At 38.3% G+C, this 25707-nt stretch overlaps 1 protein-coding gene across 1 annotated transcript; it reads left to right on the top strand.

Annotated features, from left to right (window-relative positions):
• The first annotated feature begins 1208 nt into the window (after window positions 1-1208).
• LOC127642352 (LHFPL tetraspan subfamily member 2a protein-like) lies at window positions 1209-24685 on the top strand. Its single transcript, XM_052124967.1, has 4 exons — window positions 1209-1459; window positions 1606-1683; window positions 18120-18708; window positions 23527-24685. Exons 3-4 carry the CDS (start codon window positions 18300-18302, stop codon window positions 23781-23783), a joined length of 666 nt encoding a protein of 221 aa, XP_051980927.1. The 5' UTR covers window positions 1209-1459; window positions 1606-1683; window positions 18120-18299; the 3' UTR covers window positions 23784-24685.
• Window positions 24686-25707: the final 1022 nt, after the last annotated feature.

The following is a 25707-nucleotide window of genomic DNA, read 5'->3' as shown; positions in this document are numbered from 1 at the left end:
GGTCAACATTGTTGCTCTATAAAAGAGACAAAAATGAAACAATGTTTAGTAATATATCTCTCACCACCACCATGATGAATGAGCTGCAGTGTTTATAGACTTGTCTTGCCTTTGCAAACCTTTTTTTCTCCAGTGTAAATAAAAACACTACATTACCAATCACTATCTTTCTCAAACGCTCAGGAATACCCTATAGATTACAGAACGTACACTGGCAATAATTGCTCTCTATTGGATATGGATTTTTTCCTTTTCTAAGTAGGTTATTGGAACAACTGAAATGCATTATCCTACAATAAAGCTGTTGTAGGCATTGTCAATGTGCCTGACCAACTCATTTTAAGGACATGGATGAGCTCTCCGGCCAGTCTAAGCTTCTGCTTCTCTCAAGATTAAACTGCTCCAGTCTGCTTCACCAAAATCTAGAGGAATTTAAGAATGGGGCAGCCTGGCCAGACACAGTCAGTCAGCTTTAAAGAACAAACTAAGAGAGATGCACTTGTAAGTAATATAATTTAATTTAAAATGATCACTGCGCTATCTTTGTACAGTGAAAACAAATATTTCAACAGCTTGCAATACTTACTACAGCCTTCAAATTAAATTAAATATTTATACTTGCATTTTAAATTTTTATGATTTAATCTTTAAATGAAGTGAGCACAAAATGAAGTCCTTTGTTTACTGTTGAAAATATATTTTGTATACTGTAAACTGAGATTAATAAAAATAATTGCATAAAAGGTTGGGAAAACCTTTCTTTCTTTAACCCAGGTTTTACCTTTCCCCATTTCAAAAGCACAAAGTGTATTTGCCATACTCAAAGTGTTGACCTGCATCCTTTTTCAATAACAAACTAAGTTATTTCTAAACCATTAAAGAAAACTTGAACCTGCCATTGTCTCTTTCTTGTCAACGAAGGGCGTTCACTAACCAGACACAATAGAGCCATCTAGAGTTACCATGTGAATACTACAACATACTCATGTTAATTCAAACCTTCAATGGGATTTTGTACTATCCTAACCTATCAAAATGGTCATATTTTAATAATTACAGACTGACAACTCTGATGTCATATTTTCATAATTTGTGAAATAGTTGTGATAAATATGAGATATAAGAAAAACGCAATTTTGGACTTGATAACTCCCACCCACCCCAAAGTGGGTGTCTCTTGAACTAGAGCTGAATCAGGTGAATAAGGGTTCAAAGGATTCGCGAAAACAATTCTATAAAATCTAACAATAAACAATAAGCTAAAAAGAGAGCGCAGGCATTCAGCAAAGTCCGTGTCTGTGTCTCAAAATATAGTCAGCAGCCCACCTAGGCTAGACCGTATTCAGTGCACCATAGGCGCCTTCCGAGAGCCATGATAACTTCCCGAAGGGCTGGATCTTGGACGAAGGGGGTGGTGGTGAAGAAACAAGAGAGGAGAAGCTGAATCTGGCTAACACTGGTATCGTTTTGAGTCGAGCGTCGAACATACATTCAGTAATCTGTAAAACGATGACACATTGCTTGTGTGTGTTTCCAAGAATTCGGTCATTTTGATTATGGAGATGCATGTTTCCGCTGTGACTCTTCCCTTCTGCCGTGTTTCAGTGTGAAGTAGCGTCGGAAGAGTTCACGTTAGGAAGTTCAACACACCGCTGAACATTCTGTGAATTCACGAATATCACGGTAAGAAAATTCTTTGATGTTTGCGTTTGGGGCTATATATGTGTTATTCTTAGTTTTATCTGTTTTGAATGTAGGTTTTGATTGCATCCGATATCAATGAACAAAGGCCCGTGGGATTATTACATGTATTACTCACTACTTAAAGCAATAATTCAGAAAGACAGACAAATAGAAAAGAGCTGTAATCCAGATATCACTTTTAATTCTTTATCGTTATATTTTGGGCAAAATTTGATATTGAGACAAAGTTCCAGGACAGAAACATGAGGTACCAATAAACTTTTTTTTTTTTTTTTTTTTCTTATCTAAAAGAAAAGTAAATTATTATTAAAGGCATAGTTCACCGTAAAAAAAGAAAGAAAATTCTTTCATCATTTACTCATCCTCATGCCATCTCAGTTGTGTATGACTTTCTTTGTTTTTAAAATATTTCAGCGGTTGGTCTTCACAATGCAAGTGAATTGTGACCAGACCATTGAAGGTTCAAAAGGGACATAAAGGCAGGATTAAAATAATACAGACTCCAGTGTTTTATCCATATATTCTGAAGCGATATGATAGGTGTGGATGAGAAACAGATCAATATTTAAACCATTTGCTTTTTACTGAAAATCAACACTTTCACATTCAGAAATGTTCTGGTCAGGGCTGGTCAAAGATGGAGAATTTATAGTTATAAAAGGACTTCAAATGTATCTGTTTCTCACCCACACTTATTATATCACTTCAGAAGATATGGCTTTAACCACTAGAGTCTTATGGATTGCTTTTATGTTGCCTTAAATATGCTTTTTGGAGTTGTAGTCACAATTCACTTGTATTGTGAGGACCAACAGAGCTGAGATTTTCTTCTAAAAATCTTCATTTGTGTTGAAAGAAAGTCACACATCAGGGATTGCATGAGGGTAAGTAAATTATGAGAGAATTTTGGGTGTACTTTCTTTTTTAAATATTAGCTTGGTCTTCCACAAAATAGAAAGTAAAATTTTTTGGACATGGTAGTGCCATTGTATTCTTTTAAGTACCTTGTAAATACCTTAGTGCATGAATATGGTAATCATTCGGTACCATGGAGTATATCAAATAACATGGTACTATAACATACTTTCAAGTCTAAAATCCCAATGCAGGCAGTCACACACACATGTGAGTTGTGGCAAAATTTTGGTAGTGTTAATGGCGATGCTATCCTTATGCTTTTAGTTGTGATAATACCACATACTCTGTATTAAGAATCTACCCATTGCAATATTGCTGAGCCAAGTTATCATTTAAACGTATAGGCATTACTGTGATATTTTCAATAGATGTCTTTATGCCTTTATATTTGTAGTGTAAAATCTATTATTTAAGATTCATAGTCAGTCAAGGAAACATAACTGGAAATATTTATGGGGAAAACTTTCTTTTAAAACTTGTCACTGATGAAGTATTCATGAAGTATTCATATGATTGGATAGGTTAAGGACATTAATTACACTTATGCACCTTATATGAACTAGTATACTAAGTGTAGTGCAGATGATCAAGGGTTCTTGTCAGCTCTCAAACAGTTTTGCAGGAAACATTTGGTACATTGACCAATGAAGCTCCATCTGTCAACAATTGTGGGGACTTTGAATCTGTCTCCATTTGGAGATGGAGAAACTCTTCATCTCTTTTTAAGACCGTTTTAATTCCTCAGCAGGAAAAACCTTTGTGTACTCCTCTCACAGCAACAGGCTTTGACATTCTTCAGGCCCAATGCCACTTTTCTTTTTGGTTTGGTGCCTCCTTTTTTGGTAAATCAAATTGTGCGATTAATTAGGCGTGAGCTCATTCTTTGTGTTTTTCAATGCAGAAACATTCTGGTGCAGTTCATGTAAACAATGGCTCACAATTGAGCAGCTCGCAATGTAACTCTCTCAATTAATGTTGAGGGCAGAAATAAAAAGGGTAGTTTATTGGTGGCCAAGAACCCCCTATACTGGAAATACTGTGCTGTGGCTACTAACTTGTAATTCACATTTTAACTAATGATAATGTTCACCAGTAAGACAGAAATGGCTTGAACCATGCTTTTTTATGCCAAAGAGCAACTAGCAAGTTATTTAGCTTTCATTATTACTCAGTGTTACGATCCTAAAAGGTCATAGTGGTAGCAGGGACGCAACATTAAATAATGAAACGCAATAAGTGCTGGAAACTAGCAGGTTTTTCAAGAGGGTTTTTAACAAGCCTGAAGACAGCCGATTGGCAGAGGCAGGGTGATTTCATTACGATGATTGACAGGCACCACATCCAACCAAGAGAGACCTAAGAGCACTATAGCGAGAGAAAGAAAAGACAAACAAACAACACACACCTATACACAGCGTGTAACACCCCCACCCACAAGAACATCATGAACAAACCTATATAAATATTAAATATATGTTTGCCACAACCACTTCCTGACAGGAGTGTTAATTACATATTTTGTGCCACTCAATTTGCTCATCACCACATAGGGACCAGAAAAATGGGCAGAAAAAGGAGTACCAGCGATAGGCAACAACACCAACACTTCGTCACCCGCTTGAAAGCATCTGTGAACCGCTTTTTGATCGTAGTGGTGCTTTATATTTTGTGCCGCTACCAACGTTTCTTTCACAATAGAACATGTTTTATGCAGACGTTCATGAAATTTGCTAACATTATCCAACAAATTCATTTTGGGACTAGAGTCAATGTATGACAGGTTCTTTCAGCACTTTGACCTCTGACATTATGCCCAAAAACCAATTCAGCGGGACAAAACCCGAGAATTTCTTGGACCGTTTCTCAAACCGCAAATAAAACTAGAGGTACTCCCTCAACCCAATTGTTACTAGTGTCCATACAATACTTTCGTAACATCGACTTCAATGTCTGGTGAAATCGCTCGATTGCGCCCTGATTGTCTGGGTGATGCACACTCTCATGTGAAATGTTAAAAGTTTTCAAAACTTGCGAGAAAAGCTTTGAGAGAAAATTAGTGCCACAATTTACGGTAAACCAAATGTGGAAAAGAATTTAACAAGTGCTTCGTTAACGACTGGAGCTGAAATGTTCGCGATGAGATGGGCTCAGGAAATCGTGTCACAGTCAGCAAAAATTGGTTACCTGTAGGATTGGGTGATATGGCCAAAATTGTTATCACGTTATTCTTTTTCATATTGTTCGATATCGATATTTATCAGGATATACGTTCACATTTACACATTGCACTTTTTTAATTTTATTTCAAAAAGTTGGCGGAAGAAAAGAAGAAAAAAATGAATTCAAAACTGCACTGGGGTCCAGAGACAGCCAAAGCAGTGGGGTCTGAGTGATCTTTTACCAAAATATAAAAATATTTGATAGTTTATCACTGGAGTGCATTTCGTTTTAAAGTATAATGACATAGTCCAGTAATGTTTTGAATATTTTTACATTAAAATGAAATATTTGTATATTTCTTTAGATTCAGATACCCAAGTAAGGGGGCATAGAAGCTCTTGTGACTGTGGAATGATGCTGTATGGAGGATCCAGAGGTATACCCTGAGAGAAAAGTTTGAAAACGTAAAAGTCTGAATGGAACATTTTAATATTTTCATTAAAGTGAGAGAATAGGCTACCAACTAGTAATTGTATTGTCTTGTCATCTGTTCCAGAGATTTATTGTCACAAAATTAGAACAGAAACCGATTTGTTCATTATTAAAGGCTCGTAATATGCTGATTAATAAAGTTAAATTTAGAATTTAAATTGTTATGGTCTAAAATGTGCTTTTTTAACTTATGTGGCACCTCATGTCTATGCACATGCAGGGAAAAGAGGCAATGTGTGCGGAGCGGGACAGAGCATAAATGAAGCGTGTTTGGTGCTAGAGAAAATTATCCAAGACCACAATGCAGAAAGCTGGTGTACACAAAAAGTTGTTTTGTCAAGCTTTTCACTAGAGACGATGAGAGGGCGCAGTCAGTCTTGCAGGGCATATTGAATCAATCAAGTGTCCGACGTAGCCTAATCATATTTAAGGCAGATACCATTAGCAAGTTCATCATATCTGACCCTATGTTTCCACTGACGCGTTGTGAGCGAAGCTGAGAGAGCGTTTTCGATTCATTCCTACGGAAGCCGAGCACCACGCTCGCATGGCGGATTGTACGATTGATAGTGGTGCAGAGCAAGCGCTTTCCTAGCGTTGTGAGCGAATTTTTGCAGATTTCTTCCACGACAGTGGAAACGCAGCCTGAGAAAGCTGAACTGCTTGTGTTTTTGGTGACATGCACTAAATATCGAAAATTCCTCAAAAGCTTATCATCGATATCGTTGATTTATTTTTTAATCGCGATAAATATCAAAAAACGATTTACCCATAACTGGAATAGGGGAGAGCGGATCAGGTGGAAATTGGTTTGGTTTACCCATAAGCTGACAGACACGGCATGTACGACAATATCTGGTTTTTAACCCACATCAATTTTTAACCCAGGCCAGAAGAGGTGTCTCAAAATTCGATTATAAGTCTTTTTAATTCCCAAATACCCTGACAATTCATGGTCATGAGTGAGCAATAGCACTTGTTGATGGTAACACCAAGGAATTACAATCTGATACATGACATTCCACTCAGAATCATCAGCAGGACTTGTGCCCCACTTACGCATCAGTAACCAATTCTGCACAAAGTACGCAGACTTCCTCTTTTGAACTGTATCTGTATAAATGACAGAGGAGAAACACTTTTGCATCCTCTTCCTGGGCAGAAATGTTGTTCACGTGTCATTTTCAACTTTAACGAATTGGGACATGATACAGGGGATTTTGCAGATACTTTGCTCTCATCAGGCAAAGAAAGAATATCTTCAACAAATATACCGTAATTTCCGGACTATTGAGCGCACCTGAATATAAGCCGCACCCACTGATTTTTAAATAAAATATTATTTTAAACATAAATAAGCCGCACCTGTCTATAAGCGCAGGTGCCTACCGTACATTGAAACTTTACTCAGGCTTTAACGAAACACGGCTTGTAACAAAAATAAATAGGCTTTAACGAAACACGGTGTGGCAGCGGGCGTGGTCAAGCTCCGTCCGGAGAGAAAAGCGTAAGGCGCTTACACCTGAGCTAAATTATGTCTAACACCGGTGTCTAATTTGTCACCGTGTGACAGTTTTCCCAAGAAGGACACGTGAAGCAGGGCACTTGAAATTAGACACCGGTGTTAGACATAATTTAGCGCAGGTGTAAGCGCCCTTACCGCTTTTCTCTCCCGGACGGGCCCTTGACCACGCCCCCGCTGCCACACACGGCTTGTAATAAAACATTTGCAGTAAACAGTAGCCTACCAAGAAAGTCATTGGTCACTATCTTCCTCGTCCTGTGCACTGAAACCACTGAAGTCATCTCTTTCGGTGTCGGAGTTGAATAGCCTCAGTCAATTCCTCACGCTGCTGTTTCCAACGTCTTATCATCGACTCATTAAGACCAAGCTCCCATGTAGCAGCTCTATTTGCTTTTCCAACAGCCAGATCAATCGCCTTCAACTTGAAAGCAGCATCATATGCATTTCTCCGTGTCTTGAGGGTGACAAAATGACTACCGTAATCAGAATGATGGGAAGTTTGAGCGCGCTCGATTTAATCTAAACAGTAAACAAAAAAAGTTGTTTTGACCTTAACCCGTTCTGCAATTTCATTGGTCTAATGAAAGCTTCACGCTGCCAAAAAACTGAGCACGTCACCGAATGTTTTTTTTTTTTTTTTATTTTTATAAAATTTGAAAGCGGGAAAAATCCATATATTAGCCGCGTCATTGTATAAGCCGCGAGGTTCAAAGCGTGGGGAAAAAGTTGCGGCTTATAGTCCGGAAATTACGGTAGGTGCCATGAATTTAGACATTCACAGCATTATCCTTTTTACGAGCCTGAGCATGCATAACCACACAGGCAGGAAAAGTTTCAGGAAAAGACTCCCGATAGTCATCAGACTGATCAGACAGATCAGGTTTATCAAAAACCTTTCCCACCCTTCATCATTGCAGAGGATAAATTCTAAGACACGAACGCACTCTCACCTTCACAAGTCCAGTACACTATTCAGACTCCAAATATATTTGGTGTAATGGGACTTTGACAATGCAAAAAAGTTTGCCCAGACAAGGGCAGCACATCGGCAACAATAATGGATTGAGCCGAACCAGTGTCTCTAAGCATCTTTACTTCCACCTGATCTTCAGGCTTAACAATCACAGAAATTAACTCAAAATGCTCAGTTTTAACGGTATCAACAGACTTCACAAATCCCAAACTCTTAGTTACTGGAGATTGTTGTTTACGTTTTAACACGAGACAATCAGCAATCAAATGTCCCGGTTTGCGAAAGATAAAACATTCTCATTCCTCTTTCGTGTTCTGAGAATTTGGCTTTGCCCATAGCAGGGCCGTGGAGCCAGAAGAAAGCTTGTTTAAGTAAACTACAACACGATCCAGAACACAATCCTTTTTTTTTGTGATTAACATTATTTTTATTCATACAGTAATCTAGAAAAGCAAAACATATGTACAAAGCATCAACATTTAACCCCTCCTTATCCCCAACCCCGCCCTGGCCCTCAAAAAACATTCCTGTGGTCTCACATGAGTATATACACAAAAAACGAAACAAGAAAAAAAATGTATGTGTGTGTGTGTATAATAATCACACACATTTATACATATACCTCTCTCTCTCCACTGCCCTTTCCCCATCTCCAAATAGTTGCCCCATTTCCGAACAAACAAATCCAAGTTACCCAGTCTTCTAAAAGACACTTCCTCAAAAGCCGCCACCCTCCCCATCTCCGTGCACCATTCCTGAAATGGGGGCGCTCCAGCCAACCTCAGTCCCCTTAAAATAATTTAATAAGAACCCTATTTTTTTATGTGTTTATTCCCCACATGTATGTCCACCCCATCACCCAAAACAAAGAGTCTGGGGCAAAATAAATCAGAGTGCCCAATACGTCACACATAAAATTGTGAACCTCCAACCAAAATTCTTGGAGCTTAACACACCACCAAAAAACATGGGTTGTGTCTCCATCTTCTGATCAGCATCACCAGCAGGTGGGTGTGTCTTTAAGACCAAACCTATACAATCTAGAGTGGGTCCAATAGAATCTATGTCAAATCTTGAATTGCATAAGGCGAACCCTTGCATCTCTAGATGCAGACTTGATGTTTTTTAGAATCCTAGCACACACTCCATCCTCCAATACCAAGTTTAAATCTTTCACCCATAATCTCTTGATAGAAGTTGAAGCTCCGTCCCCCAGACTCTAAATTTGCAGGGAGTAATACACTGATGCCTCATGACCTTTTCCAAAAGCAGTAATCACCAGTATCTGCTGCTTTAGGGTTGTGTATTCTACTCCCAAAATTAGTACAGAGCAGGTGGCACTGCTGTAAATGAGATCTGGGAAATGTTAAACCAATTTTTCAAAAGATCTCAACACTCCACTTTCATATAGTTCACCTAGTTTATTAACTTCCCTCACAATCCACTGTGACCAGCAGAAAGGGGATTTATTAATGCATAATTTTGGGTTCATCCATATGCTCGAGGCAACATTTCAATAAATGTCCAAATTAAACACTGAGAATTAAACACTCAAAATGTCTGAGACCGAATGCATAATGATAAAACAAAATATTGGGTAGGCCTTTTTCCTACCTTTGTCAATCGGTCAACCTATGCAATTTACTGAAATGTAATCTGGGACGTGTACCATTCCAAATGAAGGACTTCGCTATGCTATCAAATTGCTTGAAATAAGAAAGGGGAACATCTATAGGGAGAGACTGTAGCAGGTAGTTGAATTTTGGAATACAATTAATTTTAATAACATTAATCTTCTCAATCATAGATAAATGTAATGAAGCCCACCTGCCCACATCACTCACCCTTTATTAAAGGGTCAAAATGAACTCAAACTAAATAAAATTTCCTGGGAATAAAATACTTAATGTCCTGTATATGCCACTGAAAGTCACCTGGCTGAAAAGCTGTTATGTGGCAGTACGCTGTTAGAGACAAAGCTTCGGATTTAGACCAATTAACTCTGTATCCTGAAAACATTTAAAGGTATTAGTAATTCTGTGGAGGCAAGGCATAGATCTAGTAGGGTCAGAGACGAATAATACAATATAATCTGCATAAACAAAAGATTATGCGCACACCTCCCGCCATCACCGTAAATAATAGAAAATAATTTCCTTATCGCAGCTGCTAATGGTTCCAGGGCAAGACAAAACAATAATGGGGAAAGAGGACAACCCTGCCAGGTGCCCCTATCCAGAGTAAAATAATCTGAAATTAATCAATTTGTTTGTACCGCCGCTACCGGGTGTCTACAAAGTAACTTAATCCAAACATTAAATGTATTCCCAAACCCATACATTTCCAAAATCTTAAAAACATAATCCCATTCTACCATATCGAACGCCTTTTCGGCATCAAGTGAGATGGCAGCGACCAGAGTCCGATCATTCGCCACATACCACATGATATTGATGAAGCACCTAATGTTATTAGAAGTGCTACATCCCCAAATAAACCACACCTGATCTATATGTATATGAGATGTCATAACCTTAATCAGTTAGCCAAATATGTTTACAATATTTTAACATCTAGCTGGATCAGGGAAATTGGATCCATATAAACTTTTGCAAAAGTGGAGCCAATTCAGTAGCATAAGTAAGAAAATATCTAAAAAGCTGTCTGGCCCCGGAGCCTTGCCTGTAGGCAAGGCCTTAATTACCCCACCAAGCTCCTCCAAGGTTATCTCAGAATTAAGAGAATTTATTTGTTCAGCCATCAGTTTAGAAAGTTCTAATGGTTCCACAAAGTTTCTAATATCCTCATCGGTAGACGAAGACAGAGAAGACAATCCGCTCATATTAACATTTAACATTTTGACTTATGAGAAAAAGTAGATTGTGTGTCAAAATGTTTTTATAAAGACCACATTCCAACATTAGTGCAACAATGAAACCCTGAACTTCCGTTGAAACCAAACAAACAAAAAGAGCATTAATCCCACACACGACAGTGCCAACTGGTGTCCATACCTCTAAACTCAAACAGTCCATATAAACCGAGTTACACAACAACAGATAATCTATAAAACAAACTTCAGCCAATTGGCGGAATAAACAGAAAGAATGTGTAGATTCATCCACATAACTGTCCTGAAGGTGTGTTATTCCATAAAACAAACTGTAACTGCTAGGCATAACAGCACAAAAAGAAAAAACTAAACAAAACAAAAAGGGTGCTCAGTTTCCTAGGACAGTCAAAGGAATATTCAGTGAGCCGGCCCATTTGGCCGCTACATGAGCGCAACAAATGACCTTATCACTCCAATGTCTTGCAAGAAATACTCCACAAAACAAACTCCAACCAATAGGAGGCATAAGCACAAAGAACGTACAGATTCATCCACTCAACAGTCCAGAAGGAGTGTTACGCCACAAAACAAACTTCAGTCACTAGGTGGAACCAGCACAAAAACGAACAAAAAAGGCACTCAGTTCCTCGATCAGTCAAGTGAATGTTCAGTGAGTCGGTTCATTTGGCTACAACGTGAGTACCACAAAATTACTTAAATTACTTAAAATCACTCCATTGACTTTATGAAGGACATTGCTTGCTGGGGGTATGTAAATGTTTTACAGCCAGCATCTATTCTCAATTTGGCTGAGAACATCAGTGCAAAAGCATCTTTACGTTGATGTAAAATTTTCTTGCATTCCTTGAATCAATCACATTTCTCTCGTCGAATTCGCAAACATGGGAACAAGAAAATGCTGTGTTCTTTTAGTCTTCCTTTACTCCTCGCCTTGAGCAACACGAGATCTTTTTCAGATGATCTCAGAAATTTGGCCAGAATTCATTGGGGCCTGTCTCCCTCAGCGAATTGCCGAGTCGGAACCCAGTGAGCTTGCTCGATTTCCATCTTATGGCTTGTTATGTCAAGCAGATTCGGAAAAGGCCTGTCCAGGAATTTCAACATATCCTTATCCTCTTCGGCTTCCGGGATTCAGACGTTATTCTGCCGTTGCAGTTCTCCATGTCCACCAATTTCTCCCAGACACACTCCAAATCCACCTTGGTCGCTAGCGGATTAGCAGCTAGTTCCCTCTCCGTTAACTCCAGATAATTTATCAGTTTCTCGACATCCCCCACTCTTGTAACCACCTCAGTGAATTTAGTTTCCATGGCAGTGATCGATCGACATATTACTGCAAGATCCTCCCACGTCAGCAATGACCTTCATCAGCATTGTCGACATGTTCAACAATTTTCGCCTAATTTTCCTCACTTCTCCGGCCAAATCGGCTCCCTGGCTTGGGGACTCAGTGGCATCAGCTTGAGCACGTTAGTGTCTTTTAATATCTCCAGAGCCCAAGGATTTTCAATTATTTGACATTGTCTTCCTAAAACAGTTATGGAACAGGGTGTATCAAATCTCACCGGTTTATGACATAAAAGAATTAAAACTAGCAATGTGCGCAGAGATCGCCATTCACACGTCCGAACCTCGCATGGCATCACTTGACACTCTGGAACATCCTTAAATTCCTCCTGCAGGATTAACTTTTGCAGTGACTAATAGTCCTCTACCTTGCTTAATACGCACCACCTGTCAAATCTCTTTTTTTCCAGAGAAATAATAAAATGTTTATATAGTCTTCTGGTACTTACTCATACGCGTGCATAATCACAGTTTTTACCACCTCTTAGTGCAAGCTATCCTCCAAAGATAGAGTAGTGAAAACCTCTTGAGCTTTACAAGTTAGCTTGCATTGTAATATCAAGGAACACACATCCTTTGGCCAATTGATGGCAGAAGCTATACGTTCAAATACACCAAAGTACAAGTCTACCTCTGATTCTCTAAAGAGAGGCATGAGAGAGATGTGCTTACATCAAAGGTTGTTCTGGACGGCTCTACTCTCGATACAGCATGCGGGTGCTGGTTACGCACCTGGGGTAGAAGTACACTTCTCAGCCTCCAGCTCAAGTTCATGCAACGTAATCTGCTTATCAGTCTCAATTACTAGTATGCAAATTGTTTGTCATAGTTCCATCTCGGCCTGATGTTCCTCTTCCCGTTCACTTTCCTCCATCTGGACTTGCAGCAGACAAATGGCTGCCAAAGTGGCTTTCTCTTCGGACTCCTCCTCCACCTCAGCAGTTCCACTCTGCACCTCCTCACCTGAAGGGCGAGCATCTGTGCCAAGAGAACTGTCCTCCACTCTCTCAGGCAGCACCAGTACATTTAACTCTACCAACCTTTGTAATACAGCACTCTTAAAATCTCTCTTGAGATTTTGCCTTGTAACCTGAACATGATTTTGTTCTGCATTTTTCAAGCTGCTCAGCCATTGCCGTTTTAACAAATGATTCTAAATATAATTGTGCCTATCCAAGTCAACACCACATCAAGTTTAATCCTCCCTAAGCTATCAACGAAATACTACCGCACCAGCAATGATTAATACAACGGGAAAGTATAACGATCCTGGATGAGCCCCATTAAATGTTACAATCCTAAAAGGTCATAGGGGTTAATTAAATGCCATAAGTGCTGGAAACAGACATAACCAGGGAAAATGTATAAACATCAAGGAATGTGGTTTATTATTTATAACCATCAATAGTATCGAGTAAAGTGAAAAGGTGAATTATTTACGAATGTACACATTTGTCACAGGGTAAGGGGAAAAGGGACACAAGCGGTGCCAAATAAAATACAAATAAAAAGGACAAACATCTAAATTACGAACCTCAATCCTCCAAACAGTCTGTCAATGAAAAATGTGGAAAACAAAATGAGTCTTCAGCGTTCATGATGCCCTAACTAATCTACTCTAACTAACCACAACACGTACAAGGGGAGGCACTCACTCCTTTCCTAATGTGTCTACTACAAAGTCCAAATCCGGAGTGTGCACCATGTATGACATGCGACTTGCTTACCTGTCCTCTTTTACCCAGCTTTCTTTCAAACTCAAAAATACACATTCACAATTCATGGAGGGAACAAAGTACAGCATAAATGGAACACATAACAGGTTTTTAGACATTCACAAGTGAAAGAGCAGATATCAACAGACTAACAGTTTGTGGACCGAAGATCAGGACCGCCAACCTCAAGGAACTCCTGTAAGGTTTATAACAGGCCTGATGACAGATGATTGGCAGAGGCAGGGTAACGATGAGTGTCAGGCACCGCATCCAATCTAGAGAGACCTAAGAGCACTATAGTGAGAGAAAGAAAAAAGAGAAGACAAACAAAAACAAACACACACCTAATTATACACAGTGTGTAACAGCCTAAGATTACTTACACTTTGTTTTGTTACCTGTTAAGTCTGAATATGGAGATATTTACATGACATACTGTAATTTCTTGTGTTAAGATTATGATAGTATTTGGAAGTAGAATTTGTTAAAATTTGTTCTTTTTTACTGACTTGCTTGCCTGTACAAACAGGTAGCTGTGAGGTTTGCTACTTACACAATCTTGTGTTATCACAGTCAGGACTTGTCATAACACATTCCATAAATGAAAGTTTTGTATAGCTTGCAGCATTATCTTCTGATGTGTGAAGAATTAAACTCTTCATTTCATAACTATCTTTGCCATTCTAATAGTCCAGGTATGTATATGAGAAACTAACAAAACCAATACTCTGTCAGTATCTGACTAAGGTTCCTACTTGAAGTTTCTGATTTACATTTATCAGATCTTGTATTTTTGCAAGTCTTGGAGTATTTTAAGGAGTCTCAGCAATTAAGCATTAGGATGTCAATTAATTTTAACAAATAGTTTCATTCAGGCAGTTTATTTCAATGAACTGGTTAAAAAAATCACAGATTTATTTTCTTTTAGTAACATTTGTTAGATACTGCTATTTCTCACTATTATTGTAAAAAGAAATATCACTACTTTTGAATTAGGTTATATGGAGGAGACAGGGGCGAGTTGCCACACTTTTGCTCCAGTGAATATTTCTCAGGATATAGGTTTATTTTTGAAAGTCAATTTGTGCATATCCACATACTTTAGAATCCTGGCTACAAAAACAATTGGGATAATTTTTACTGATTTTGCCCAGAAAAAAAGATGCAGTTCATTGATCTCATGTTGACCTTTTGTGCCAACTTGCCGCAACTGTGCAGCACGTTGTCACAATACATAGGGTAAATTGTCACAATGGAACCTGCCATTAAACCAGTGGTATAATGTGAACATTAAGGGGGAACACATTCCCCTGTCAATCCATCACAACCACAAAAATGAAATCTATTCCTCTCTTAAATCTACGCCTTCTTGAAACCACAAAAATAAAATCTATTCCTCTGTTTAAATCTACGCCTGCTTGAATCAGCCTATATAGGATATTTAGTACAATTTAAAAATTTTAATTGTTGTTCTGAGGCACAAAATGATTCATAAAACAACCAAAATAAAAAAGATAATGTACAACAAAGATATCAAAGCATTGTATTAACCAACTAGATAGGTACATTTCCTGAAGAAAATGTGAGTGGTGCTTGCCGTGGCAAAACTCGTCAAACAGCATGTTATAACTTGAAAAGAGAAAAAATTATGGTCATAAATAAATCAACCCAGAAGTCTGTACGATTTTCTGGTGCAGAAATATGTGATTTGTTACTCGGTTGCTAGGGTAAGCCCATGTGGTTGCTATGCAGTTACCAAGGTAATACAATACATGGCTCCTTTCCATCCTGAGTGAAATAAGTCAACCCGGAAGTCTGTAGTGTTTTCTGGTGCAGAGATATGTGATTTGTTGCTCGGTTGCTAGGGTAACCCCATCTGGTTGCTAGGCAGTTACCATAGTGATACTAATGAAGTCTCCTTGCCATCCTGGTTGAAATAAGTCAACCCGGAAGTCTCTACGTTTTTCTGATGCAGAGATATGTGATTTGTTACTCGGTTGCTAGGGTAAGCCCATCTGGTTGCTAGGCAGTTACCATAGTGATACTAATGATGTCTCCTTGCCATCCTGATTGAAATAAGTCAACCCGGAAGTCTCTACGTTTTTGTGATGCAGAGTTATGTGATTTGTTACTCGGTTGCTAGGGTAACCCCATCTGGTTGCTAGGCAGTTAACATAGTGATACTTATCAAGTCTCCTTGCCATCCTGATTGAAATAAGTCAACCCGGAAGTCTCTACGTTTTCTGATGCAGAGATATGTGATTTGTTACTCGGTTGCTAGGGTAAGCCCATCTGGTTGCTAGGCAGTTACCATAGTGATACTAATGAAGTCTCCTTGCCATCCTGATTGAAATAAGTCAACCCGGAAGTCTCTATGTTTTTGTGATGCAGAGATATGTGATTTTTTACTCGGTTGCTAGGGTAACCCCATCTGGTTGCTAGGCAGATACCATAGTGATACTAATCAAGTGTCCTTGCCATCCTTATTGAAATAAGTCAACCCGGAAGTCTCTACGTTTTTCTGATGCAGAGATATGTGATTTGTTACTCGGTTGCTAGGGTAAGCCCATCTGGTTGCTAGGCAGTTACCATAGTGATACTAATGAAGTCTCCTTGCCATCCTGATTGAAATAAGTCAACCCGGAAGTCTCTACGTTTTTCTGATGCAGAGATATGTGATTTGTTACTCGGTTGCTAGGGTAACCCCATCTGGTTGCTAGGCAGTTAACATAGTGATACTTATCAAGTCTCCTTGCCATCCTGATTGAAATAAATCAACCCAGAAGTCTCTCTGATTTTCTGGTGCAGAGATATAGTTACTGCTAAACGGTTGCTAGGGTACTCTGTGTAGTTGCTAGGGAGTGGCTTGGCAGCTGCCAATCATGAATCTCCAAAGGCTGCTTGTCAGTATGAATGATATAAACCAACTCCCATGCCTCTGTGACATTCAGAATGGAAGATATCCCTCTATGGATTTTGGTTGTTAAGGTGCTCGACAATGGTTGCTAGGGAGGGGCTAGGAAGTGTTGAAGTGATGCATGATTGGCTGTTTGCTGTCCCGAGTCAAACGAGACCACCCTTGTGTTTCTATGACACTTCTATCCGGAGATATCCCTTTGATCTTTTTCAATAGAAGTCTATGGGACTTGTTGCTAAGGTGCTCTTAATGGTTGCTAGGGCGTGGCTTGATAGCTTCACAATGATCCAGAGAGACTGATTGGTTGTCTGAGTAAAATGAGCCCACCCCTCGTCTCTATGACACTGTGATCCAGAGCTATGTTCAATACAAATCCCTATGCCTTTTCATTTCATGGGCCGTCCTACACCATTATAAGTCAATTGGGGCATTTTTGGGCAGCTCCTGCCCCCAGGGGTGCAACTTTTACCCCATATTGAGGTATGCTCTTACAGAGCCTGCCAGCCTCTTCAAATGTGGCAAATCACACGTTTCTCACGAAATCCTAAGCTTGGAGCTGTGGCGGTCAAAGTTTGTCTCAATGTTAAGTCTATGGGATTTTTAGGCCGCTTTTTTGCCCCTGGGGCAAATACCGTACCCGATCAGCTTATAAAAGTCATAGCACATGTGTCCTCAATAGGTCGTTCGATTTGACACCTCATTCGTGGGTCTACGCAAACGGTGCGGGACGAGTTAGGTGCGAAGTTTTGTTAAGAGATATAAAAATAAAAATAAAAAGTATAATAAGTATGTGAGATTACAATAGTGATGCTTTGCAAGCACCACTAACAAGTATTATAGTTAATAAATTCTAAAACATTATGACATTTTAAAGTGACAAACTGTCCCAAAAATGGTGACAACATGCATCACCTGACTCATGAAAAATACTTTTTGTCCTAAGAACACATTCAAACACTTCGGTTAAAATCTGCCTTCAAAATGTAGTTGACCCTTGCCTTAATATAGGCCTATGTGGTTCCTACAACAAAATATGATGGTAGTGAAAATTTACAAAAAATATAATAATTTAAGAGGGTTTTGAACTAATTGTTTAAAATCTACATACAAAACCTCTACCAAACATTCCAAATCTTATTGTAATCTTCCCCATAGATTGTCAAATGCTTTGTTGTTTATGGTTCCAATATGTCGCCCACAAGTTTTCTTCCAAGATTCTCCCTTTCAGTGTAGTGATTTACAAATGCTTTGTCAATCTTTTTGAATGAATCCTTATAAAGAACTAGTTCAAAAGGACAATCTTGTCACAAACTCGGATTAATATGGGAGAGATGCCTTTTATCACATTATTGTGTTGCGTCTGGTTAGGACACTGTTACATTTAAAGAAAAGTTGATAAAGAGTCAGATTCAACAACTGTTCCTGATTCATCTCTTAAGCAATCTAGATATGATGGGGAAAGATGGTCTCAATCATAATTTTCTCAAACAAGTGTACCTCTCTTGTTTTTATAGATTTGCTGACTCTATATTTGTACATGGATGCATTTAGGATGGTCCATCCAAGAATGCCTGTTTTGACGAGCCAGCATTGATTATACCACAAATGGACCTTGACTGAAGTGCCTTCACCTTCTTCACTTCAACAGAGAAGAAACCATTTCCACTCAAGTACCGGCATAAAGGTTTTGCAGAATGTGTCATGTCATAGTCACATGCCGATCTATGTTATGGACCTTGATGAGCATTGTGGTGGCATTTGGTGAGCTGGTGGCATTTATGAGTGCTGATTGGCTCGTGGGATATTCAGATGGCTCAGAAACCAACTTCACTCTTACCACATCACTCCGCACCAATCAGCGAACCCTGGGTATTTTTAACCGCTGCCTCAAGGTGGCAAACCAAAAGGTTGTCCAATGTGGGCCCTATGCCACAGACTTCATGGAAATAGCTAGTGGCTTTTGGCAAGCCACAGTTATATTTCTGGCCATTGGGATCTTTCTCCTGTGCATAGTGGGCATCCTTTCGGTCTTCAGCATGTGTTTCCAAAGTATTTTAAAGAAGAGCATATTCAACGTGTGTGGCCTGCTTCAAGGCATAGCAGGTAAGAAGAATATAGTACTGCTTTCTCAGGGTCCGGGTCTTGCCAGCCTCTTGTGGTCATCTTTAGCCTGATTTACTCAAGCAGAGTAACTCTTTAGACACTGAAGCTGCCCACAAAATGCTCTGAGCTCACAGCATACAGGGTTTGACTTTCCTCTGGTGACCTCAAAGGCAGTGCTGTCTAATTTGAACATCAATACACACATCATCCCATAACCGAAAAGATTGTCTAAATATTACAACATCAAAAATATTACTTGCTGTCTCTCTGGAGTCTACCATGTTTATAAAACCTTGTGAAAGGGGTGGTTCAGGTGGAACCCTCATGTCGATCCAAACCCAAATGTCTTTTTCTTTCGTGGTACACAAAAGGAGATGATCAGGTCAATTGCACTGACCTCATTTACACCTGGTATTACTACAGAGGTAGTATGAAATCTGAGACCCTCCCCTAGAAATACGAAAACATGTGGTCAGAGGTGATGCATTTAAGCAACCAGTTGTAAACAGCGATGCGTCTCACCTGACAACATGTGATCGGATAACCCAAGATGCTTCTTAATACCAGGTGTAAACGTTGTCATTGTGTTGAGCTGTTAAAACAAAAGTGCAGTGCCCTGTGAATAACACTCAAAATACCAAGGACTTACAGATCAGAACTTACAATGTATTATTTGTCTGGAAACAAAAGTATTGTAGTGCAATAAAAATATTGTGCTTCAGTTTATAGAATCAAAACCAACAACAGGTTCCAGCGAGCCATGTAGCTTTTGGGTAATTTAATTGAAAGATTTACAACGTAGTGATTGAGTAATTTGTGAATAGTCAGAGCATGACTTCAGTATGACTTTAGAGACAGGATTTCACTTGCCTATTTAGAGTAAGCACACAGAAAGAATTTCAGGGATCACAATGACCTGCTCTGTTTGGTATGAAGATTAAGGAACTCTCAGGAAGAGTTCTTGCTTTGCCTAAATTAAATCCCAGATTTTAAGGGAAACGTCTATTTAAATTATAATCATATAGCTTCCTAAAGACTGAAAATTCCATTGACTGACATTGTGACTTATGACTCACCCCTTGTTATAAAACAGAGTAAGCTTTCATGTTGTAAAGAAATTCTTTTTGATGATGTTATCATTTCAAAGAGGCCACAGGGTCGTTGTCATGAAAACAAGGATATTGACTCAGTTTCCATTTCTAAGTGAGCTTGTCTTCCAGGAAAGAGGAACTTTAAAAGAAAAATGTGTGTAACAGTCAAATTAATATAATTAACTTAAACTTAGGAGTTGGCATGTTTAGCACTTTTCTTTCAAATGCATAGCAGATTACAGTCTGCAATAAGACAGTATATTGTAAATTTATTTTAATGTGTTTATTCTTCTTGGGGTAAAATGCTCCCAGTGGGTAATAGAGATATAGTGTTGATATAAGGGGAATAGTTACAGGGTATTTATTTTTTTACTTACAAAATAAGTTCATGCTTAATCAAAATAACCATTTCAGAAAAGGGCTCATCATTTCATGTTCATTTCAGTCACATTTGCCATTTCATTACATCTCTATTCAGATTGAATCAGTCAATGTGATTCACCTTTTAAAAGTTGTTAAAGAGTTAATTCACCCAAAAATGAAAATTCCCTCATCATTTACTTACCCTCATGCCATCCTAGATGTGTATGACTTTCTTTCATCTACTGAACTCAAATTAAGATTTTTAGAAGAATTTCTCTGCTGTTTTGGTCCATACAATGCAAGTGAATGGGTGCCAAGTTGTTTAAGTTCCAAAATTCACATAAAGGCATATATGAAAGGTGTGGGTGAGAAACAATATTTATGTCCTTTTTTGACTATAATTTCTCCTCCCTGCTCAGTCAATCTACACTTTAACTTTTACTTTCACATTTTTTGGTGATTTAAATCAGTGTTTCCCAACCTCTGTGCCATGGCACACTAGTGTGATCTCACTAGAAAATAATTAATAATTTCAGGGATCCAAACTCCTCACCTTTTGGAGAAATTTGCTGTTTTGAGACCAAAATCAGTCACTTTTGTGAATGTGAAGAGCAATGATTAATGTGCAAAAGTGAGTGATATTTATACACGTTAAGGGTCTTTCACGTGACTCGCATCAGCGCTGCAGAATACACTGAAGTCTATGAAGTGACTTTACACCAAAGTGTTTTTCATACACACGTTTTTGCTTCACTAATTATGTCTTTGAGAGCACTATAAATATTAATAAATATTTATAAACTGTCCAAATTTGTGAAGAAATATTGAATGTGTCATAATTTATTTTAATTAAATATTACCTTGTCGTTTACGAATATCAGAGACTCCAGTTATTGAACTAATTTAAATTCACCAAGAAAACGCTTCAACCTAAACATAAACGAGTCCATTTATTACTTTCTGCTATTAAAGCAACTACAAGCTTTTTTTCTCTCTTCCAAATAAATGTTTTCAATATTTATTGTGCATACTTACCGCTTCATTACGTGGCAAACTCGTAAAATCGCCCCTCTGTGACGCTTTCTGCAGCTCTTGTCATGTGGAGGGCAATGCGGCGCTTGTTGCTGGCGTGAACGGATCATTGAGGCCTCGACGCAACTCATGTGAAATGTGAAAGTTTAAATAGGCTACTGTAGGAAAATGATACAGAAGATCTGCTTTGTGTTTATAATTCTTATACTGAAGTCAGTAAATTTGTAGCCATGCAAGTTTTAATGAAGGAGAAGGTACAGACATAATTGAAACTCACTATTATTGTTGTCTTATAGGATGAAAAATAATGCTCAGACTGAAGGAAGACTATAGATCTGCTTTGTTCTTTTAATGCTTAAACACTATAAAGTCTCTTGGTAGATTTCGGTCATGAACAAATCAAAATGATTCACTGACTCACTCGTGGCACACAAGACGCTCATTTGTCACCACCTAGTGACATTTACAGAAGGGGTCACTGAACTAATCAGTTAATAAAATTGAACAAATTTGTGAAACAGAAGCAAGCCTCACCACAATACTCTTTATTTTGCAGCTGATTCTGCACAATTGAAAACTTGAATAAACTTGAATCACTAAAATAGCTGGAATTGATGCTTTTATCTTCTTTAAAAAAAATATCTCCAGAAAAACAAATTGTGGACCAGTGATTCTTACCTATTTCGCCCCTCATGAGTTTGCATCCCTGTAATTTGTTGTGGCATTGCAAGAACAAATCTACAAATTAGAAAAGAAGCAAATTTGTTGTTTTTCATTACCCATTTACCGCTCTTGCCACCTGTGACCTCACACAGCGTAGCCTACCTATATGACTTACCAAATTTCAAACATTTCAATTAAACATGCTAATAAGACGGACAGAAAACAGGAAAAAGGAAAAATATTGACGATGGTTGGCCTATGTGGGAAAGTGGGGTGCTGTAGGATCTCTCAGTGGTAAAATGTTTGCCGTGGCAGAAAAAAGGTTGGAAAACACTGGTTTACATTCTTCATGCATATTGCCAGGTACTGGGCAGGGAGAAGAATTTCTAGCAAAAAAGGAATTGTATGTTGACCTGTTTCTCACCCACACTTATCACTTTTGAAGATATGGATTTAAACACTGGAGTTGGCGTGTTTAGATGTGTGTTCATGTTTATTCTGTTGGTTCATGTTTTCATGTCTTTTATTTTGAAAAGTCTAGTTCCTGGTTCTAGTCATGTGATGTCCTGTTTTCCCTCCATGTTCATGTGTCTTGTTTTCATTGGTTCATTGTTTGATTACTTTGTTTGTCATTGGTTTAGTTTAATTGTCTTGTTATCTTGTTTCGTGTTCTGTTTGATCATTGGTTTATGTTCCCCCATGTCGTGTATTTAAGCCCTCATGTTTACAATTGTCCTTTGTTTAGTATTGCTGTTAGTTTTTGTAGCACCTGTCAAGTTCATGTCATCCTTAAGCCTTGCAAACCAAGTTACCAATCATCTTCGTCATTGCCATTGCCAGCTACAATACGTTACAGGAGTCATATTGATTACTTTTATGATTCCTTTATGTGCTTTATGGAGGGCAAAATTTTGGCACCCATTCACTTGTATTGTAAGGACCAACAGAGCTGAGATATCCTTCTAAAAATCATAATTTGAAAATCAACACATCTGGGATGGCATGAGGGTGAGTAAATTATGAGAGAATTTTTGGGTGAATGATCCCTTTAAATATTAGAACAAATGAACTCTGAGTCAACCTTTAGACATTGCATGCACTGACCTCATGGATCAGGGAAACTTTGCAGTGCATAGTGACAAACAGGTGCTTAGGAAAGTGCTGCGTTATTCATTTGTTCATAAAATATAAATAAAATAAAAAGTGCCTTTTGCCCCAGGGGCCTGTAGCCTCTTTGTACCCTTTTCTAGCAATCAGATTTAGGATTTTTACCTGGTGGATGATTAATCGGGTCAAAAACTAATACCATAGAGTCACTAAAGGTTTCCTTAACTTAAGGGATTTCTTGCAACTGGCTGCAGAATATCATAGAGACTTGGGAGTGGGCTCTTTTTTACCCTTACCAACCACCCCACCATTGCCCTAGCAGCCACCCAAAACACTCTTGCACATGTGTAAAAAATTAACTTTTTTATGAACATGTAGTGACATCCTAGCAACATCCTAGCATTGTGGTGGTGAGTTTTGTAATAACAATTTTTTGTTTTAAGAAAATTGTCATATCTAGTTTGCCATGACAGATATGCTTTTCAATGTTTGTTTGATAGAAATGCTTGGAATGCAGATGCTTGTCCTTATAATAACAGCTTTCCCATCCTCCCTTTTCCAGGTCTTTTCCTCATTCTTGGTCTGATGCTCTATCCTGCAGGCTGGGGATCTAGGAAGGTGGTTGACTACTGCGGTCAGGATGCTTCCCCATATAAAGTGGGCCTTTGTTCTCTGGGCTGGGCCTTTTACACAGCCATAGGAGGCACTGTGCTCACGTTTATCTGTGCTATGTTTTCAGCTCAGGCTGAGATCGCCACCTCCAGTGACAAGGTGCAGGATGAAATCGAAGAGGGACGGAGCCTCATTTGTGTGTTGTGAAAATAAGCCATTAAAACTCTTGAGAATATGTCTCCCATGTTTACTGCTTGAAATGACTATTGTATTAATGTGAGTGTAGTTCTTTGGACATTATATTGTTTTCTAGACTAAAGACCTAAGAAATGTACTTGCTTTTTAAATTGTATCTTATGGCAAATTAGCATTTTCTGCATTATAAAATGCATGCATCTCAAATGTTTTGCTATTAAATGAATTTTAAAACAAATTAATACATTATATCAGTATTTTGTCTTTAAACTTGTAAGTGTTGTTATTTGGACTTTACAATAATGGATACAACCAGTGGATTTTCCACTTGTAATGTCAATGTTTGCTATCATGTAAGGGTGTTTTTTTTTTTTTTACTACAGTATACTGAACAGAAATATTGTACTTTGACATATAATACTAAAATAGATTTAAAAAAAATACATTTCTCACTTTTTTTTTCTGAATGATTTTAAAAATGTGTCTAGTTCAGCGGTTCTTATTTTGTTACATTAACATGTTACATTGTTTATTAATAAAGCATTTTATTGTAAAAGCTGTACTTTACATAAACTTAATAGAAATACATAATTCCAATTATTGCTTTAGTTTTAGCTTGGACTTTTTATTGCTAAACAAAGGAGTTTTGCCAAAGATTACATTTCATATTCAGATTAATCCGTGCACTGTGCATTTTTTTACCTTTGGATATCCCAGATTGTCTGGGTTTATCACACTTGTTTAGTATTTTCTTTATGGTGGAGTTTTGAAGTCTGACATCCGTCAATGCATGAAATTTCTGCAGGACTGTAATCACTTGTTTTTATGAACCTGATTGCATTTTTCTGTTCAAATCATGCATTCCTTACAGTTCTGTAGGTGACGTCTGTTAATGTTACATTAATGTGTTCAATAAATGCTTCAAATGTAACGTTTTCAGCTGTTCTGTTGCTGCACAAATATTCTGCTTCATAGAATTCTATAGGGTTCACAAATTGTCTTTCACCACAATGAACGCGTTGCAAACTTTGTCATGTGTTATTAGAGGCAAACAGAAAAATGATGGTACCATGAAGTCACTGATCGCAGGAAATAGGACTCAAAGTGTTCTTTGCCTTATCACCACTACCAGGACGCATGTTTGAAAAGGGCACAAAGTTTGTTTTAAATGCACACTTTTTATATGTAGCAAATTGTGCTGAAAGGTCATTCATGGGAAATTTGCAAAAATACTGCAATTTCAATGACTTTAACAAAAGGACTTGGAAAAGTCATTGATTCTAGTCAGGTTTATCAGATGAGTTGGTGTGGGGAAAGTACACACTGCAGTGAGGGCTGGACTACTGACGTTTGTTCTGTAATGACTGCATGTGGCAGGCGTGCTGAGGGGAGGGTTCTCATCCAGCTCTGTGTTAGTGGATCAAAGCAGATCTCTGAGTCTCTCTGTCAGTTTCAATCCTTAGGCCCGCTGGTTCTCCCCTTGCTGATCAGAAATGCAAGACAGGCCTCTTCATCTTGTATGAGCACGCGATCAATTTATAATTAGTTCTGTAGTGATTAATGAATTCCCAATAAAGCACCCTCTGCTCTGATGAATGTATGCAGGCCATCCCACCTAAACTGCTGTCCAAACACTGTTTCATCTCATTAGAGCTGAATGTCCTGGTAAACGGGCTGAGGTCTGATTATTTAGGGTCAAAAGTTACTTTTGCTATATATAGGTAGCGTGTTTGTGTTTCAAATTTAATAAATAGTTTAAATTATTATAATTTAAATGGGTAGATTTGAAGTTTTTTGGATCAAATCACATTGAGGAGACTGTGGCTAATTGTCAATCATGGAAGTTCTCATAAGACCTACTGTATATGCCAAAAACTATAAGATTTTGAGTTAAAAAGTCAAACTATAAAAATAATGTATGTGTTTTCTCTGGCAA

Source organism: Xyrauchen texanus, chromosome 4 (assembly GCF_025860055.1).
Source record: "Xyrauchen texanus isolate HMW12.3.18 chromosome 4, RBS_HiC_50CHRs, whole genome shotgun sequence".
Taxonomy (NCBI): domain Eukaryota; kingdom Metazoa; phylum Chordata; class Actinopteri; order Cypriniformes; family Catostomidae; genus Xyrauchen; species Xyrauchen texanus.
This window is presented reverse-complemented; position numbering and strand designations above follow the sequence as displayed.

Excerpts from the sequence above, each read along its gene's own strand:
- LOC127642352 (XM_052124967.1), top strand. The coding sequence starts at position 18,300 with ATGTGTCATGTCATAGTCACATGCCGATCTATGTTATGGACCTTGATG. Across the intron at positions 18,709-23,526 it reads CCTGCTTCAAGGCATAGCAG|GTCTTTTCCTCATTCTTGGT; the intron begins GTAAGAAGAATA and ends TCCCTTTTCCAG.